This window comes from Ceratotherium simum, chromosome 10 (genome assembly GCF_057802395.1).
Source record: "Ceratotherium simum simum isolate JZ-2026a chromosome 10, ASM5780239v1, whole genome shotgun sequence".
Lineage (NCBI taxonomy): Eukaryota > Metazoa > Chordata > Mammalia > Perissodactyla > Rhinocerotidae > Ceratotherium > Ceratotherium simum.
Window position 1 is genome coordinate 76,160,297 of NC_141909.1, and position 17,882 is coordinate 76,178,178.

The 17,882-nt window shown below is 37.3% G+C and overlaps 1 protein-coding gene across 9 annotated transcripts in view; it reads left to right on the top strand.

Annotated features, from left to right (window-relative positions):
• LNX2 (ligand of numb-protein X 2) overlaps positions 1–17,882 on the top strand; it is an 80,373-nt gene that overhangs the window by 43,557 nt on the left and 18,934 nt on the right. For 8 of the 9 annotated variants that reach the window (XM_087436253.1, XM_087436250.1, XM_087436255.1 and 5 more), the window contains 3 exons: positions 11,237–11,484; positions 12,672–12,874; positions 16,876–17,232. In XM_087436253.1, coding sequence (XP_087292379.1) covers positions 11,237–11,484; positions 12,672–12,874; positions 16,876–17,232 — 808 coding nt within the window. The remainder of the gene's footprint in view (positions 1–11,236; positions 11,485–12,671; positions 12,875–16,875; positions 17,233–17,882) is intronic. The other variant, XM_014791236.2, reaches the window with a different exon arrangement.

Genomic DNA, 17,882 nt, shown 5'->3' on the forward strand with positions numbered 1-17,882 from the left:
CTGCAGTAATCTTGATTGCTGTGAAAAACAATGCATAGTGTACAATATATTGGATTTAGAAATAGTAGTATAAGTCTGGTATAGAACAGCTTGTTATTACTCACATATAAAATCATAGAATTGAAGGAGATTATCTCATCTAATCCCCTCACTTTATAAATCAGGAAACTGAGTCACAAAGATTTAGAAGTAGTTAATGGTATAGTTAGACTTAAACCTCAGTATTCTATTTACCATTCTAATATGCTGTGCTGACTTTACCACAGGTCGAATTATGTTCTTTACTACTATGCAGTACAAGCTTCATATACATATTCATTCTGTTCTAAAATATCAGTGTTATAAAATGAGTGTACTCATTAGAAATAATTTAGATAAATGAGAAAGAACAAGATGTTATTAAAATGTCAGAAACACGAAGATTTAAAGAGAAATTGCTTGAATCTAAGCTGTATTATCTAAAAATAAGAGCTAAGAAAAAAGTGTAGAATAAATATATAGACTTTTGAAACTGCATGTCATCTTGGGTTTTTGTATATCTTCAATCACGAGCAGGCATAGAATCGGAACATGACAGCAGAGACCTCCTGGAAATCGACCCCAAACTTTTGAATAAACTAGTCTGGATCAGGCCTAGTTATGGCTGAGGTTGAAGAATATTTTAAGCTTTTCTTATTTCTCCTAGTAGAATGATTCTTTTTAGGGGATAGATTTCTTTTGTGACTCTTTTATGAACGTCAGTTATGGGATGTTAGAGGAATTGAACAAAGTCTCATTTCAGTTACTAATTATTTTGATAGCAGTGAGATAAAAATTTCACAAATTTTTAGGAATATTCACTTAACTAAAATGCATGCAAGAATCTAATATGTAGTTAAAGTATATTAGTATTTTCTATCAAGCTATTTATGTTGATGTAAAAACTTGGGAATTGCAAACTATTGTTTCATTTATAGGTTGATAAAGGCTAAGCAATTATGTCCAGTTGAGGGTTCCATTTTCCAAGTATGCTCATTGAGTTACTAATTTAATCATTTCCAAAGTGTTTTAGGCCTATATTGTGAAAGATAAATTGAAAAAGGTGAATGATTTGAAAAGATGGGTGACCTGCTTGATGTAAACAGCTAAGAGTGGCTTGATTATAAAAAAATAAAAAGGTAAATTATAATTTTTATATCCTGTTTGAACAGATGTGATGAACAGCCTGACCTTTCTCTAGCCTCTCGATTAAAAATGTTGAAATTCAGGCAGAAATGGATATTATCCAACACTCAACCCTAAATAATATTGTTCATTTGTTCATTCAGTAAATACTTATTTTCTACTGTGTGCCAGATACTGTTCTAGCTGTTAAGTAGTTGCTGCAAGCTGATAGCAAGTTAGAATCTACTGCTGAGTTGTAAATTCCTTTAGGGCCAGGACCATGTCTTTACTAGTCTTTGAATTCCCTTGCCCAAAATTGACACTCATCTAATGTTTGTTTAATTAAATTGTTAGTCTGTGTTCTGGTTATCCATTGCTGAGAAACTAACCACCCCAAATATAGTGACACAAAACAACAAGCATTTGACTCTGCTCATGGATACTGTGAGTCAGGGATTCAGACAGAGCACAGCAGGGGTGACTTGACTCTGTTATGTGATATCTGGGCCACAGCTGGGGAGAACTTAAAGCCAGAGATTGCAGCAATTGGGACTGGAGATGGCAGTTTTGGAAGCCATACTTCCAAGATGGCTTCTTCATTCGCAAGTCTGGCACTTTGACGGAGACAACTAGAGGCATGGGCTCAGCTTGGGCTTGTCAAGTGAAGAGCCTACAGGTGGCCTTTCCAGCATGGCGGCCTCAGGGTATTTAAAGTTCTTAACATGGCACTCAGTGTTCCAGTGAATAAGGCAGAGGCCGCATGGTCTTGTATGATCTAGCCTTGAAGTTATATAGCATCCTTTTTGCTGTTACTCTGTTTGAAGTAGTTATAAGATCACCCAGATTCAAGGGGAGAGGACGTAGGCTTCCCTTTGTGATGGGAGGAGGTCAAAAAATTTGCAGTCATGTTACAAAACCAACACAAACCAACAACAGGGGTGATATCATGAGGCACAGAATATGATTATTATGACTGTGGCATCTCTGCACACAATCTCACTCATTTGTTAGAAATTGATAAGTATCATTGAAATTCACAGAATTTCAGCATCAGCAACAGTGATTCATTGCATAAGAGTTATATGACTGTCATGTGCCTTTGTTCTTGAATTTTTAGGATTTGGAAATCTCTAAATTATTAGTAGAAATATGGCGTTAGGAGTAGTTTGCATAAATCTGGTAATTTTGAGTCTAAGATTACCTTTCCTATTTGAATGAAATTTTGCTCTTAAAAAATTTGCTTCAGGGGGCCGGCCCGGTGGCCCAAGCGGTTGAGTGGCGCGCTCCGCTGCACAGCCCGGGGTTCGCCGGCTCGGATCCCGGGAGCGCACCGATGCACTGCTTGTCGATCTATGCTCTGGCAGCGTCCCATGTAAAGTGGAGGAAGATGAGCATGGATGTTAGCCCAGGGCCAGTCTTCCTCAGCAAAAAGAGGAGGATTGGCAGATGTTAGCTCAGGGCTGATCTTCCTCACAAAAAAAAAAAAAAATTGCTTCAGTTTGAGAACAGCTGACATTTTCTCCTACGGCTCAAAGTAACACATTTATGAAAAGCAAATGTGTTTTTAAATAAAGTTACTAGTTATTAATTGATTATGTATTAGTAAAACAATGAAGAATTTAAAAAACATAGTAAAGTGCCCATCTTTGAAAGGAGAACTAAAGCCTTTAAAGAATATTCTGTATATGATACTAAACATATAACATTTTAGTAATTTGTGAAAATCTGTGAAGCAACATGAACTATAAAGCATTCCTCCTCCCCTTCTCTCTCCCTCATCCCTGCCTCATCCTCAACAATTAAACATTTAAAGCTTATGGTAATTGTAGGGGCCGGCCTGGTGGCATAGCGGTTAAGTTCGCGCGCTCTGCCTTGGCTGCCTGGGGTTCGCAGGTTCAGATCCTGGGCGTGGACCAGCGCACCGCTTGTCAAGCCATACTGTGGCAGTGTCCCATATAAAAGTAGAGGAAGATGAGCATGGATGTTAGCCCAGGGCCAATCTTCCTCAGCAAAAAACGAGGAGGTTTGGCAAGGAATGTTAGGTCAGGGCTAATCTTCCTCACACACACACAAAAAAAATCGCTTATGGTAATTGTAAATGTTAACTTTTTTGTTAAATTGTGCATTTGTGTCCTAGTTTATGGCAAGATTCAGAACCATTTTGCTTTTTCTCTTAAAACTTACAAGTATTATGAAAGGTTTATACAATGTAGAGAAAACCTTTAAAGAGGTCTTGCCATTGAGACCTTTTCTAGTTGATCAAATGGTTTCGAAGCCTTTAGGGGTCAGGGTAGGCTGAGGCAAAATTGCTCTTAAAAATTCACATTTTAGCTTGGAGGGAAGTTTCTGTTTGGCACATTCTTACCAGCATTCTTTTCTCATGTATAATGTAAAATGAAGATATATATTTGCAAATCATATATCTGATTACAGTCTAGTATTCTCAGGGCATATAAAGAATTCTTACAACTCAACAAAAAGTCAAATAATTCAATTTTAAATGGACAAAAGATTTGAATAGATATTTCTCCAAAGAAGATATGCAAATGGCCAGTACACACATGAACATATTAACATTATTGGTCCATTTTTATAATGGATTGTTTTGTCTTTTTGTAAGTTTTAAGTATTCTTTATATATTCTGGATACTAGACTCATCAAATAATATGATTTGCAAATATTTTCTCTTGTTCCATCTGTTGTCTTTTCATTTTCCTATATCCTTTGAAGGACAAGCAAGTTTAATTTTTATGAAGTCCAGTTTATCTGTTTTTTCTTTGTTTGCTTGTGCTTTTGTTCTCATAGCCAAGAAAACATTGCCTAATCCAAGGTCATGAAGATTTACACCTGTTTTCTTCTAAGACTTTTATAGTTTTAGCTCTTAGATTTGGTTCTTTGATCTATTTGAATTAATTTTGATTGGAAAACATGCTGTGTATGATTCAGTCCTTCAGATTTTATTGAGGCTTTTTTTATGGCCTACACATGATCTATCCTGGAAAATGTTCCATATGTACTTGAAAAGATGTGTATTCTGCTATTGAGGGATAGAGTGTTCTATACATGTATGTTAGGTCTAGTTGATTTATAGTGTTGTTAAAGTCTTATTAAAGTCTCTTATTTTCTTGTTCTTATGTCTAAGTGTTCTATCCACTATTGAAAGTGGGGTATTAAAGTCTTAAACTATTATTGTTGAATTGTCTATTTCTCCCTTTAATTCTGTCATTTTTTGCCTCATGTCTATTGTTAGGTATGTTTATATTTATAAGTGTTATGGCTTCTTGATTGAACCTTTCATCCTTGTAAAATATTCTTTGTCACTAGAAACAATTTTTGCCTTAAAGTCTATTTTGTCTGAAATGAATATATCCTCCTAGCTGTCTTTAGGTTACTATTTGCCTGGTATATCTTTTTCTGCCCTTTTACTTTTGACCTATTTGTGCCTTTGAATCTGAAGTATGTCTCTTGTAGACAGCATGTGATTGGATCCTGTTTTTCTTTTTAATCTATTCTGCCAATCATCAACTTTTTATTGGAGTGTTTACTTTATATATATATATATATATATTTTTTTTTTTTTTTTTTTTGCAGAGGAAGATTCGCCCTGAGCTAACATCTCTTGCCAATCTTCCTCTTTTTGCTTGAGGAAGATTCGTCCCGAGCTAACATCTGTGCCAGTCTTCCTCCATTTTGTATGTGGGTTGCCGCCTCAGCATGGCTGCCGACGAGTGGTGTAGGTCTGTGCCCGGGAACTGAACCTGGGCTGCTGCCACAGGGCTGGCCCCCTCATTTATATTTAGCATAATTACTGTGAGGTAGGATTTATGTCTGTCATTTTACTATTTGTTTGTATATATCTTATTTCTTTTTTGTTTCTCTATTCCTCCATTTCTTCCTTCTTTTGTATTCATATATATTTTTTAATTATTCTCTTAGTGGTTGCCCTGGGGATTACAATTAACATCTTAATTTATAACAGTCTAGTTTGGATTAATACCAACTTAATTTCACTAGTATACAAAAACTTAGCTCATATATAGCTCCATTCCTTCCCCCTCCTTTGTGCTATTATTGTTATACAAATTACATCTTTATGCATTGTATGCCCATCAAAACAGAATTATAATTATTGCTTTGTGTAGTTGTCTTTTAAATCAGATAGGACAAAAAAAGAGTTATAAACAAAAAATACTTTTATGCTGTCTTTTATATTTATGTGTGTGGTTACCTTTACCAGTGCAATTTATTTCTTCATGTAGATTTGGGTTACTGTCTCAGGTCCTTTCATATCAGCTTGAAGGACTTCTTTTAATATTTCTTGTAGAGGAGGTCTGCTAGCAGCAAACTCTTTTTTTGTTTGTCTGGGAATTTCTTCATTTTTTTCTCCTTTGTTTTTGAAGGATAGTTTTGCTGGATATAGACTTCTTGGTTGACAGTCTTTAACTCTTTGAATATGTCATCCCATGGCCTTCTGGCTTCCATGGTTTCTGAAGAGAAATCAGCTGTCAGTCTTACTGATGATCACCTCTGTGTGATGATTTACTTCTCTCGTGCCACTTTCAAGATTCATCAAACTTGGGAACTTTTCGGCCTGTATGTCTTCAAATACTCTTTCTGGCTCTTTCTCTCTGTCTCCTTGTGGGATTCCCATTATGCATATGTTAATAATACTCTTGATGGTGTCCCACAGGTCCTTGAGGCTCTCCTTTTTTCTTCATTCTTTTCCTTTCTGTTCCTCAGACTGGATAATCTCATTTGACCTATCTTCAAGTTCACTGATTCCTCTTTCCACCCGTTCAAATCTGCTATGAATTCTCCTAGTGAATTCTTCATTTCATGTATTGTACTTTTTAACTCCAGAATTTCTGTTTGGTTCTTTATTATAACTTATATTTCTTTATTGATATTTTTATTTAGTGAGACATCATTCTCATGTTTTCCTTAGGTTCTTTAGACATAGTTTCCTCTGTCTTTTGAACACATTTATTATAGCTGATTTAAGTCATTGTCTGATAGGGCCAGTGTCTGGGCTTCCCCAGGGACAGTTTCTGTTGACTGCTTTTTTTCCTGTGTATGGGCCATACTTGCTTCTTTGCATATCTCTTAATTTTGTATTGAACACTGGACATTTTAAATAATATAATGTGGCAACTCTGGAAATCATATTCTTCTGCCTCTCTAGGATATGTTATTGCTATTTGTTGTTGTTTGTTTGTTCAGTGACATTTCTAAATTAATTCTGCAAAATCTCTGCTCAGATTACAGGTTAGCTAATGATTGGATAGAGAATTCCTTAAATGCCTGGAAACAGTAAATCTCCCAGTTTCCCAAGGGGCTCTGTATGCATGGTGGGGCATACCTTCAACACTCAGGCACTTGACAGTTTCAACTTAGCCTTCATTTCCTCCTTTCACAGAGCTTCAGTGTTAGCCAGAAGTGAGAGCTTAGGGGCTTCTCAGTTCTTTCCTGTGCATGCACACAGCCCTAGATATATCAGAACCACTGTGGACATTTCATTCCCTAGCTTTTCTTTTTAAACTTTTTAATAAGCCTTTTGTTTGCTCACCTCAGGCAGCCATAATTTTAAACAATTACCTCTGATTTTTTTTCAACAGATGCCCCCAGTGAAAAGGCTGTTTTCACTGGGTGAGCTCCAAGACAAGTCAGATAAAGACAGCCTTGTAAGTGGGGTCTTCCAGGAAACCAATGAATAGGTCAATTAATGACAATTCTCTAGGAATCGGGCTTTGAAGGTGTTCCAGTCTGCCCCTCCAATGGCTGCCAGACTCCTGTTTCCACTGTGATTGTGGGCCGTTGCTTTTCCAGGCTACTGGGGAGGTGCGAATGGGAATAGGTCAAGTTCAAATGCCATATCACTCACTGTTATTACTGAGATTCAGCCATATTTTCTTGAATAAATGCTCTTCAGATTGCTACAGAGCTTTAGCTAATTTCCAGAGCTCAGAAATTGTTGGTTCTGACAGTTTTTGCCAGTATTAGCATTGCTTTATGGGGGAAAGGCTTTTCATATACCTTTAATCTACCATTTTCATTGATGTCATTTGAATTGATTTTTGCATATTTTAATCCGTAAATATTTTTGTCATTTTTCTTGGTTCTAAGAGGCTCATGTTCTTTGAGTTTCATTAAGTACCTAGCATTGTGCTGGCACTTACCATGCATCATTTTATTTCACTTCTTCTACTACTGCTACCACCACTACCACCACTAATACTAATACTAATACTAATAATATAGTGTGTTCTGTTACACTGTATGTTTCCTAATGTGAATCATTGTTATATCAGGGAATAACAGGATGCCACTATATCATAAATCAAGTTCATGTGTAATTTGTCCTCCGTAAGGAGAGCCAGAATAGTGGAAATGGATGTATAACCTTCAGCAGGAAAGGAAAAGTCCCTCAGTTGGGCTCTGGCTGCTGCAAGAGCCTCTTGGTTTTATTTAAGAAAATTTAAAAACACACCCACATGTAGAAATCCCTCTTTAGGGAGGTACAACCTTCAGCCTATGGCAGGTCACAGTGCCTCCAGTGCCCTTTTTAAGGGCAGCCCACTGTCTCAGAGCTGCACTTCCATCTGCATTGTCTGAGCACATGTCTACCCTGCTCTAATTAAGTGTTGCATGTATTTCTATTCTATTGTTTTCATTCATTTTTAATATCCTCTCTGTTAGCCTCATGCTACACTGATTTACCTGCTTGAATTACCCAAGTTACAGCCCGTGATACTAACTGCATTTGTGTTATTATTGTTAAATGCTCCATTTAAAAAGATGCATAGGTTTTTGTTGCTGTTTGTGATTTTTGTGTGTGTGTGTGAAATTTTGGTTGTACCTTATTGTTTGTTAATCACCATATAAACGCCTCCCTCCACCTCTTGTGCCCACCCCCCACCCCCCTTGCCCCTGGTAACCACCAAACTGTTTGTGATTTTTTTGTTTTTTAATGATCACTAAGGCCTTTCACTAACATTCTGTGATTGTGTTTCTAGGTACAAGTTTGCAGAACAAATTCAATTTATGTTTTCTTGAGGCCTAGAAAAAGAACACCAAAAGAATAAATTTAGTATGATATAGTGGAAAAAGCAGACATCTTTGAAATCAGATCTGAGTTTGTTTGGATTTTGGCTCTGCAATAGAATAGTTATATGATGTTGGCTTAGTTAAGTTTCAAGTTTCCTCTTTGTAAAATGAGGGTAATAGAGTGGCTGTGAGGATTCGATGAAATACTCTATAAAGGTCTTTACACTGGCACAAATCAGACACTCAACAAATGTTGGTTTCGTCCTTTTTCTTTCAGTTCCAAGTGTTTATAAACTTAAGGGATGACAGCTGTGAGCTGTGTGTGGTCATGATTGTTTCTCTATCCAAGCCTGCTCTGATCTACTCATTCCCTGATAGTCTTTTATAAAAAAATAGCTTTATTGAGGTATATTTCACCTACCATAAAATTCACCTATTTTTAAAGTGTACAATTCAGTGATTTTTAGTATATTCACAGAATTGTGTAACCATCATCACAATCTAATTTTTAGAACATTTTCAACACCCCAAAAAGAAACCCTGTACCCATTAGCAGCCGTTGCACAGCTTTGAATGGTCTATCTCAGTCTTCTTGTTCCCTTAAGCCCTGTAATTTTTAGTGTGCAGTTTTTGTAGAATGTATATGTTGTGTTAACAGAAATCCTTGTATTATAGTCTGAGCTTTTGCCCTCGTCACTGAAAGTGTTCTTTCTAAGGTCACCATGACCTTCTAATCAAACCAACGCTTTTGGTCCGTATCTTATCTGCCTCTTTTGTGGCATTGGACTGTTAGCCATGTTCTTTGTTGACACTCTTGTCTCCCTTACTTAGTGTGAAGTCTTTCCCTCATAGTCTCCTCCTATCCAGTTGTTCTATCTCAATCTACTTAGCTAGTCCACCTTGTTTAAAGATGGGTGTTCCTGAAGGTTCTATTTATAACCTTCCTCCTCTAATGCTGGATAAGATCATTCTTCCATATCTTTACATGATATCATTTTTAATATCTTTAGTTCCTGTTAACAATTTGCTAGCCCATTGGGAATTTAAGTCTACCTGTTTCTTTACTTAACAGCTTTGTTTTCCTTTTTAAATTTGTTTTTGCATGTTTAATAACTATAAGATAGGCTTTATAGTTACTTAGTTTGTAGGACTTTTTAATTGTTAGCTTGGCTAATTCCCAGGTGTTTGCATCATTTGTGTTTCCTCTTCATTTCCTGCTCCTAGTCCTTTTTTGCCATTAAAGACTAGCTATTGCCCATGTAGATATTTGTGTATGATATATATTTTGAGAATTAAATCTTCACCTATCTTTTTAGTCACTGATATTTTTTATGATCCAGTTTTTGTCTCAATTTTTTATTGAATAAAATATTTTTAAAAACATATTTCTAATTAAATCTGCTTATTTATCAAAAATAACTTTTCAGTGATGTAATTTTCAAAAATATTTGTCAGGCCCTTGGAGAACATTTCCTGGAGTGCTGCAACAAGAATGCAGAAAGGAAAATCAGTTGTCCCCCTTCTTAACAAGGTGAAGAGAAAACAAGTAATGAGAAAAAGTTGAATAAAGAAATTTCATAATGATCCCTTTCAAGAACTTGAAATCCAGGACTTAAAATAAATCCTTAGGGGGCCAGCCCTGTGGCATAGCGGTTAAATTTGGCATGCTCCACTTTGGCGGCCCAGGTTCACAGGTCTGGATCCCAGGCACGGACCTACACCACTCATCAACCATGCCGTAGCAGTGACCTACATACAAAATAGAGGAAGACTGGCACAGATGTTAGCTCAGGGCTAATCTTCCTCAAGCAAAAAAAAAGAGGAAGATTGGCAACGGATGTTAGCTCCGGGCCAAGCTTCTTCAGGGGGAAAAAAAAAAAAAAAGTAAATCTTTAATTCGTGAGGGAAAATTTATTACTCTTATAGTTAAAGGATAGCTTTCAGTTTTAATTAAATTTAATCCTATGCTTAATTTTTGTTGAAATTCTAGATTTTTTAAAATATTGTCATTGAATGAAGTCTGCAACCCTTCAGATAGGCGTAAGACTGTTGCTCACCCTACCCAAACTTTTTATACCTTCTTACTCCAACGTGAGAGTAAATGGTGTCTGTAGAGTTGTGTTAGGCTCTAGGAATATGAGTCTGGCTCTCCTTCACTAATCTCCTTTTCCTCCTCCCACTCTTCAAACTGGGCATTATTAGTCACTTTGTCTAATCAAGGTGCCAGATGGAAAAGAACTGGCACCTTAACGTCATTCCTAATATCTGTTGTATAAAGACTTTATTTAAATGTTTAAACAAGCATCTATCTGCCCTTTTTGTTTGCTTAAATAAGTGAAAACAAGCAAGTTAACAGTTGTTATTTCTTGGTGCTTTTGTAAGTTTTGCAAGTACTTGGAATATATTCTTCAAGTTACATAACATATATGTAATTCCACTATTGCCATTCTAATTTTGTAAACTGGGAGATATGTTTTTATCTCTTTCCATGTCTGTCGTACAGTAAGTTATTTGGGCCTTTGCTCTGCTTTCCTGCAAGTGGTAAAGCTTCAAATGTATTGCTACCCACTAACGAGTGAATGTGTAGCATTGGCCAGGAGAGCGTAGAGGCATAGTGACAACCAGGGTCTAAGTCAGAATGCAGGACTGGTGGAAGAATGCTGATCTCTACTCCTGTGGTTAAGCCGTTTAACCTGTAAAAGGGTTAGGTAATCAGAATTTGAGAGTAATCTTGCAGTATAGAGACAACTATACTGGTGTATATATTTCTGGTACTAGTATATACCTGAATACAATTTTTTATTTAAGTATTTTTTGAGATATAAACCAAACCATTGTTTGTGCCAAAGCCTTGTTTTAAATTTGGCCATGTGGAGTGATAAGAACTTAGTTTGAGTGGAAATTAAAGTCAGAATTTTGTACTGTTATGGGTACTTCTAGGTGCTTTTTGCATAGAAGCCATTGCCGTTCTTCTGTTGTGGTACAAGCTATTAATCACTTTTTTTTCCTTTCAAATCATCGGGAAACGACCTGATGCTCTCTTTCTAGATGTCCTGGAGCGTCTCATCGGAGAGCTGCCCTAGAGAGAAGGAAAACTAGTAAAACTCAGACAGAGATTGAGAATGAAAATGGAACCACTATAATAGATCTTCCAGGTACCCTATCAGTCGAAACGGACTGTTCAGGGGCAGGCGCAGTGCCCACCGAGCGGAGCTCAACATCAGCATCTCTCCCCGCGTGGACTGAGGAGCCTGGCCTGGACAACCCTGCTTTTGAGGAGAGCACTGTTGCCGACAGTATGTGCCGCCTATCGCCTCCTCTTGTTTCGCAGCTCTGTTTTCAAATCGGACTTCCTTCCCACTGCTCCCTACTACTCTCCCAACGTGCATTTTTTTTCTCTTTAAAAAAATAATTTTATTGAGATATAATTCACATACCACATAATTCACCGTTTTAAGTGTATAATTCTAATAGATTGCATTTTAGGAACAGAACAGGAATCTTACCCCAGAGGAAGAGGATCCTTCCCCACCCGTCTTCTACTGTAGACCATGAATTCATTAGGCATTAACATGCTTCGTATTGTTTGTTTGTGTGTTCAGAAGCTTGTTGCTTCCTGACTAAGAAATCAAGAACAGCAAAAGTAATACCTCAAATTAAGTGCCTACTCTGTGTCAGGCACTGTGCCAAGCACTTTACATACATTAACTGATTAAATGCCTATAACAATATTAGATTTTTTTTAACAGAGATAAAACTGAGTCTTGAGAAATTAATTGGTCAAGCTCGTGCAGCCAGGAAATGGCTGGATATATATCTCACTGCCAGGCCATGCTCCTGACCATTGCACTCCTCTGGTAGCAGCCCCTAATCTGACTGCACAACCCACTAGGAAATGAATGGAAAGCCTGTGGTCATAGGTCTCAAGCATACCTTGATAGTTGGCCCTAGGTATGTACTTTTAAATACAATTTTCTCTTACAAATTCCAAATTATACTACAAATTGAAATTTCCCCTGCCACAGCTACAATCCTTCTTCATCTCCTAAGGCTCAGTTCAAGACTCACCTCTTCTTAGTGCTTGCTATGACTTCTCTCTCAACACCTATGGTGATTATATACCACAGAGTTAGTTTTTCCTTTATACTGCCTTGCATTACTTACAGTTTTGTCATGGTCCATACTTTCTCTTATCAGTTAGGACAAAATGACATTCTCTTAATATTTCTGTATCAGAAAACTGCATTGTCCCTTGTGATCTGATACACAGTAGCTATTGATTATCTACTGATCACCTTTGGGAGAAGAAATGTTTGGATAATCTTAACATATAGATTTTTTTGTCATTCTCTTTTTCTTATCCAGTGGTATTGCTTAGTTATTAATCTATCAACATAAGATGATTTATTTACCTGAAGATGATCAAAATATAAAACATCGTTTTTCTTTCCATCTGTTTTTCTCTCTCTCATTTTTAACTCAGCAGCTGCGCAACAGCCAGTTAGTTTACCAGAAGGCGAAATTACCACCATTGAAATTCACCGGTCTAATCCTTATATTCAGTTAGGAATTAGCATTGTGGGTGGCAATGAAACGCCACTGATTAACATTGTTATCCAGGAAGTCTATCGGGATGGGATAATCGCCAGAGATGGAAGACTCCTTGCTGGAGACCAGATTCTTCAGGTATCAATTTTAATTATTCTGTTAACTTGCATCCTTTTGTTACTGTTCATAAGTTTAAAACTTAGAAAATTGTGGTACTGTGGAACCTGAATTATATATAGGTTATTTTTGCTGTTTTTATATGCAAAATAGATCACAATTTATCTGTAGTTTCCCCACATACATGGAATGTATTTGTTTCTCCTTACCTTAATTTTCAGTCCCACATGTGACTTAGCACACGGTGCTTCCGCTCTTTAGGCCAGCTAGACTCTCCTGGCTTGGACTCCATGGTTGACTATTTCAGGGCCACCTCACCCCTGCTGAAATCTTATTATTCCATTGGCTTGATCCCAAGTCCAGTTTTCCCATCTATCTTTTGCCTTCACTATCTACTTTATCCTTCTCTACTATACTGATTACTAAAATCTAGAAAAGGCAAACTGTGCAGCACTCGTTACTTATAATTTATACCGTAGAATCTAAGGGAGAATTCAGAAATCATAGCCATCTCTTGTTGGCTCCCTAATGCACTCTCCTCAGCAGTCTAACTCTTCATTAACCGTTGATACCACCCTCACCTTCTTTTTCAGAAGATGATCTTTAAGAAGAAATAGCTATTCCCAAAAAAGAACTAGCCTGGGACAAGATGGCATTTTATTAGAGGGCGTGTTGAGACTGAGGGAATGGGAATAGTAAGAATTCTACTGTATAGGCCTGGAGTTTATGTGAACACTGGCCTGCATGTTTGAATCACACAAGTGTAGATGATAGCTGAAGCTAAAGAAATGATAACTTCTAGAAGGAGAGAGAAATATTCATAAACAATAAAAAATATTTTCTAGGAACCCAAGCTCAAAGACTCTTTCCTCCTCAATTTCATCATTCAGTCCTTCACCATGATCTGTTGATGTCTACCCCTTACTTCCATTTTCCCTGCTACCTCTTTAGTCTAGGCCCTCACTGTTTCATATCTAATTTAGTAGAGTACCCCATCACAGATTCCTGCCTCCCAACTCTCTGCTCTTAAATCCAGCATGATCACTGCCAGGTTAATATAGCCGTAACTCTGCTTTCCTTGGGAAGATTTGACTAGAAGATCAAGTCCAGACTGATTAATATTCAAGGTCTTTCCTGGTCTCTTATACAGCCTATCATCTTAATTTTAGCTCTTTCTTTTTCAGGCATAGCAATTTGTTCATTTCTTACAATGTTCTAGGCATTGTACTAATTGCTGAGGATACAGTTAAGAGCAAAATACTGTCCCTGTCCTCATGGAGTTTATAATCAACTGGAAGAGCCAAACATACAGTCTTCTTCCCTCCAAACAACGTATTCTACATTCCAACCTGTTCCCATAGTCCTACAGTTTGTTCACCTTCATCCTTAAAGCTTTGCTTAGCCATTCTCACCTGTTTTGACTTCTCCTTACCTTAATTACTCATTGCTTTTCTCTTCATCACGTGGCACATAAGCACAGTAAATTATTCAAATATACTAGCTTTCCCTTGATGGGGTGATTGCAGCCCCCCTAATGGTACAGATTATGATACAGGTTTCTCATAGTGCTGTGCATGTAGTAAGTGCTCAGGAAATACTTGCTGAATCAATAAAAGAGTGGATTTGGGTATAACATCCTGTCAGGAACAGCCATCTCCTTTATTAAAACAAAACGCGGAACCTCTAGGATTTTCAGCTCTTGAGAGGACATCTCCAGATGGGAAAAAACAAACCAGGCTACCAGAGCAGCCAGGACTGACCTTCCACTGCAGGTTCCTGCCTTTAGTTTCCACTCCACTTATATGCTGCCTCTCGCGGTGTATCATCCCGCTTGAACACTTGGCCCCAAATCCTTCCTTCATTGTCCTTCACATGGCTGACACAGACTGAACTTTCAAGCAGTGTTTTATTTTTTACTGAATACTAAGAGGAAACGGGAATACAGGAAGCATAACTAATCCAGCTTATATAAAATCAGGTTTCTGATCCAACCAGAGCTAGCTACTTACTGTATTTACTAGTAAAAGCTAGCTATTTACTGTATTACTGTATTTGCTCTCCTTTTATGACGTTAGTACTCTAGCTGCACGAGGCTGGCACAACTTTGTAGATACCTCATCTGTATTCCTTAGTTCCCAGCTCTTAATCAGACTTTACGTGGAGGAGATCTTAACAGCTGGTTTCCCAGCTGCAGCCCCCTGACCAGGAGAGCCAATTGCCCTTTTCTGGAGCTTACATGTGCTCTTTCCTTCTCCCCCTTCTGGCTTTGCTAGCTGTACATTTATTTTTGTGTTTTGTTCTTTGCTACCAATAATGCGCTAGCATTGGGTATTAACATTCTTATACATTTCTCACTCTTTTTCTAAATTTTAAAGGTAAAACAAATGCTTTGTTTTTGTCCGTATTTCTTGGAAAACAATTGAGGTTAAACAATTTTTCAGTTTTGTTTGCTAATATATTTCATCAGTGGGCTAAAACTCTTCTATTTTGGAGAATTGCTTAGTAACATAACTGAATCATTATACCTCAAATAAAATTAGAGTTATCTGAAATTATTGACTATATTTTTGAGAATTAACTCAAAGCTTTAAATTTACATTGTAGAAATTCCAATGCATTATTATTGTTCATGGAGGCATACATATTAATAACTGTAGTAATGATGATCTTCAATCCAGTTTAATGATTCTAATTGATAAGAAAAGTATGAGCACATAACCTGATCAATGAATTCAAAAAGGTCTCTCCTACTGCGGGCCCTGAATTCTGGTTGGCCTTTAATTGCTGTGCTGGAGCCAGTAAGTAAAGCCACACCCTTTCCCCAAATGTGGGGAAGTATTCATGGTCATTCACAAGTAAACACTTGGAGAGAAGGCTGCTGGGAACTTTTTTCTACCTGGTTATCTCCGACTTTGTATAAGCTGCATAAATAATACAGTGAGCCAATTTGAAAATACCTAGGAGTTGTTAAAATGGTTTATTTATAGACCAAAGAGCTAGCAACCCTATGATTTTATTTTAGTCAACCATATGCAGTAACAGGGTGTGGCTTTGGGTTTCATACATAAATATATATATATATTCACACACACACGCACACACACATATACGTACATATATCTTATTCTATTCAATAGCCTCGTTGAAAAGGATAACCATATACTACCCTCAGGGCCTTTTACTATGCAGCCTTTTGTGCAGTTTGAAGAAGAAAATACTGCTGTTATCAATTACATCAATGTCACTATTAAAAGTAATATGACTTTTAGAACATTATTAAGAATGGGTTTTTTCAGTTTGATCAGTCATCGCTGATTTAGGCATTTTCAATTTTGAAGTCACTATACTTATTTCAAAGTGATAAAGTTTAATAAATAATGTCTGTGAGTATTGCATATATAGTATATATATTACACTTGTGTGCTAAAGAATTAAAGTGAAATTATAATTATCTGCTTTTCTTGAAAGTAAAGTCACTCATCTAAAATAAGGTTGTGTACTTGGAATGTGCCACTTTGCTTAAAATAAAATTCAGTTTATTTTCTCTAGCGCAAGTGTATTTCATTCGGGAAGCAAATTTGTAATCCAGTGGAACTTCAGCTTCTGTTCCACTACAACTAGTATTTCACTGGCGCTCGCCACGCGCTGATGGCCTCTGTTCATTTTCATCGTGATCCTATGAAGTAGATGGTAAACACGTTTTACAGATGAGGACACACTCAAACACGTTCTGTAACTTGCCTGAGGTCATCCAGTTAGTACATGGCAGAACCAAGGACTCTAATTCAAGACTGTCATTAAAGCCTGTGATCCTAACTACTGTTCTCTACTTAATGCTAGTCATTGTAAGTTAGTTTTTGGAACTCTATATTTTAAAATGTCTTTAGAGTGGTTTTCTTTGTAAATAGTGAGTGTATATCATTTTCGCAATGTTAGTTTTGTTTGGAAATGTTGTATAAACATTTCTGCAAATTGGGAAAATAAAAGATTGTCATGCTGCAGTCATAATTCTTTTTTTCTAGGTCAACAACTATGATATCAGCAATGTGTCCCATAACTATGCCAGAGCTGTCCTTTCGCAGCCCTGCAGCACACTGCATCTCACTGTGCTTCGAGAGAGACGCTTTGGCAACCGAGCATACAGCCATTCTGATAGAGAAGAGATTTTCCACGTGGTTCTTCATAAACGGGACTCTGGTGAACAGCTTGGCATTAAACTCGTACGAAGGACTGATGAGCCAGGTGTTTTTATTCTTGACCTGTTGGAAGGCGGGCTGGCTGCACAGGATGGGAGGCTCAACAGCAACGACCGAGTGCTTGCCATCAACGGACATGACCTGAAGCATGGGACACCTGAGCTTGCCGCCCAGATTATTCAGGTAAACTCCTCTGGACATTCATTCCAGGGGCTTAGGCTTCATTACCATGTCTCAGTGTTTGTTTTCATTAGCAAATAACATAAGAATCCAGGGGATGGTTGCTATTTCATTGGAAAATCAAGCATGGCTACCTAAATTCTTCAAAATCCACAATAGTATAACATCATTATGGATAGAATCTTTTCTAAATACTACATAATCATGAACTTTTAGGCTGGCTATTTATAGAGTAAAGGCTCTGCAGATTCACATGCATTTCTCATTTGCTCCCTAGGCTCCACCCAGTACCAGACATAACAGATGGTAGTGTCCACATTCCACAGGGAGAAAAGTTAAGGCTCAAAGGAGCTGTGCTTACCAAGGTTATGACTTACCTGGTCTCTTAACTCCCCTTCTCCACTTCAAGATCCCTAAAAATAGGGGGAAAATCTTTTTTTTTTTTTTTAATGAATAACTCATCTCTGTAGTGCAAAGCATTTCAAACACATCATAACATTTGTCTTCACAGTATCCCTGTGAAGTAAATAACGATAGTCATTATTAGAGAAATCAGAAAACCATCTAGAGAAAATCTTCGGTCTCTGCAGCATGCCATGGCATTTAATGATATGAGTATCTCCTACAGTGTCATAAAAGGGTAACAAAAATGT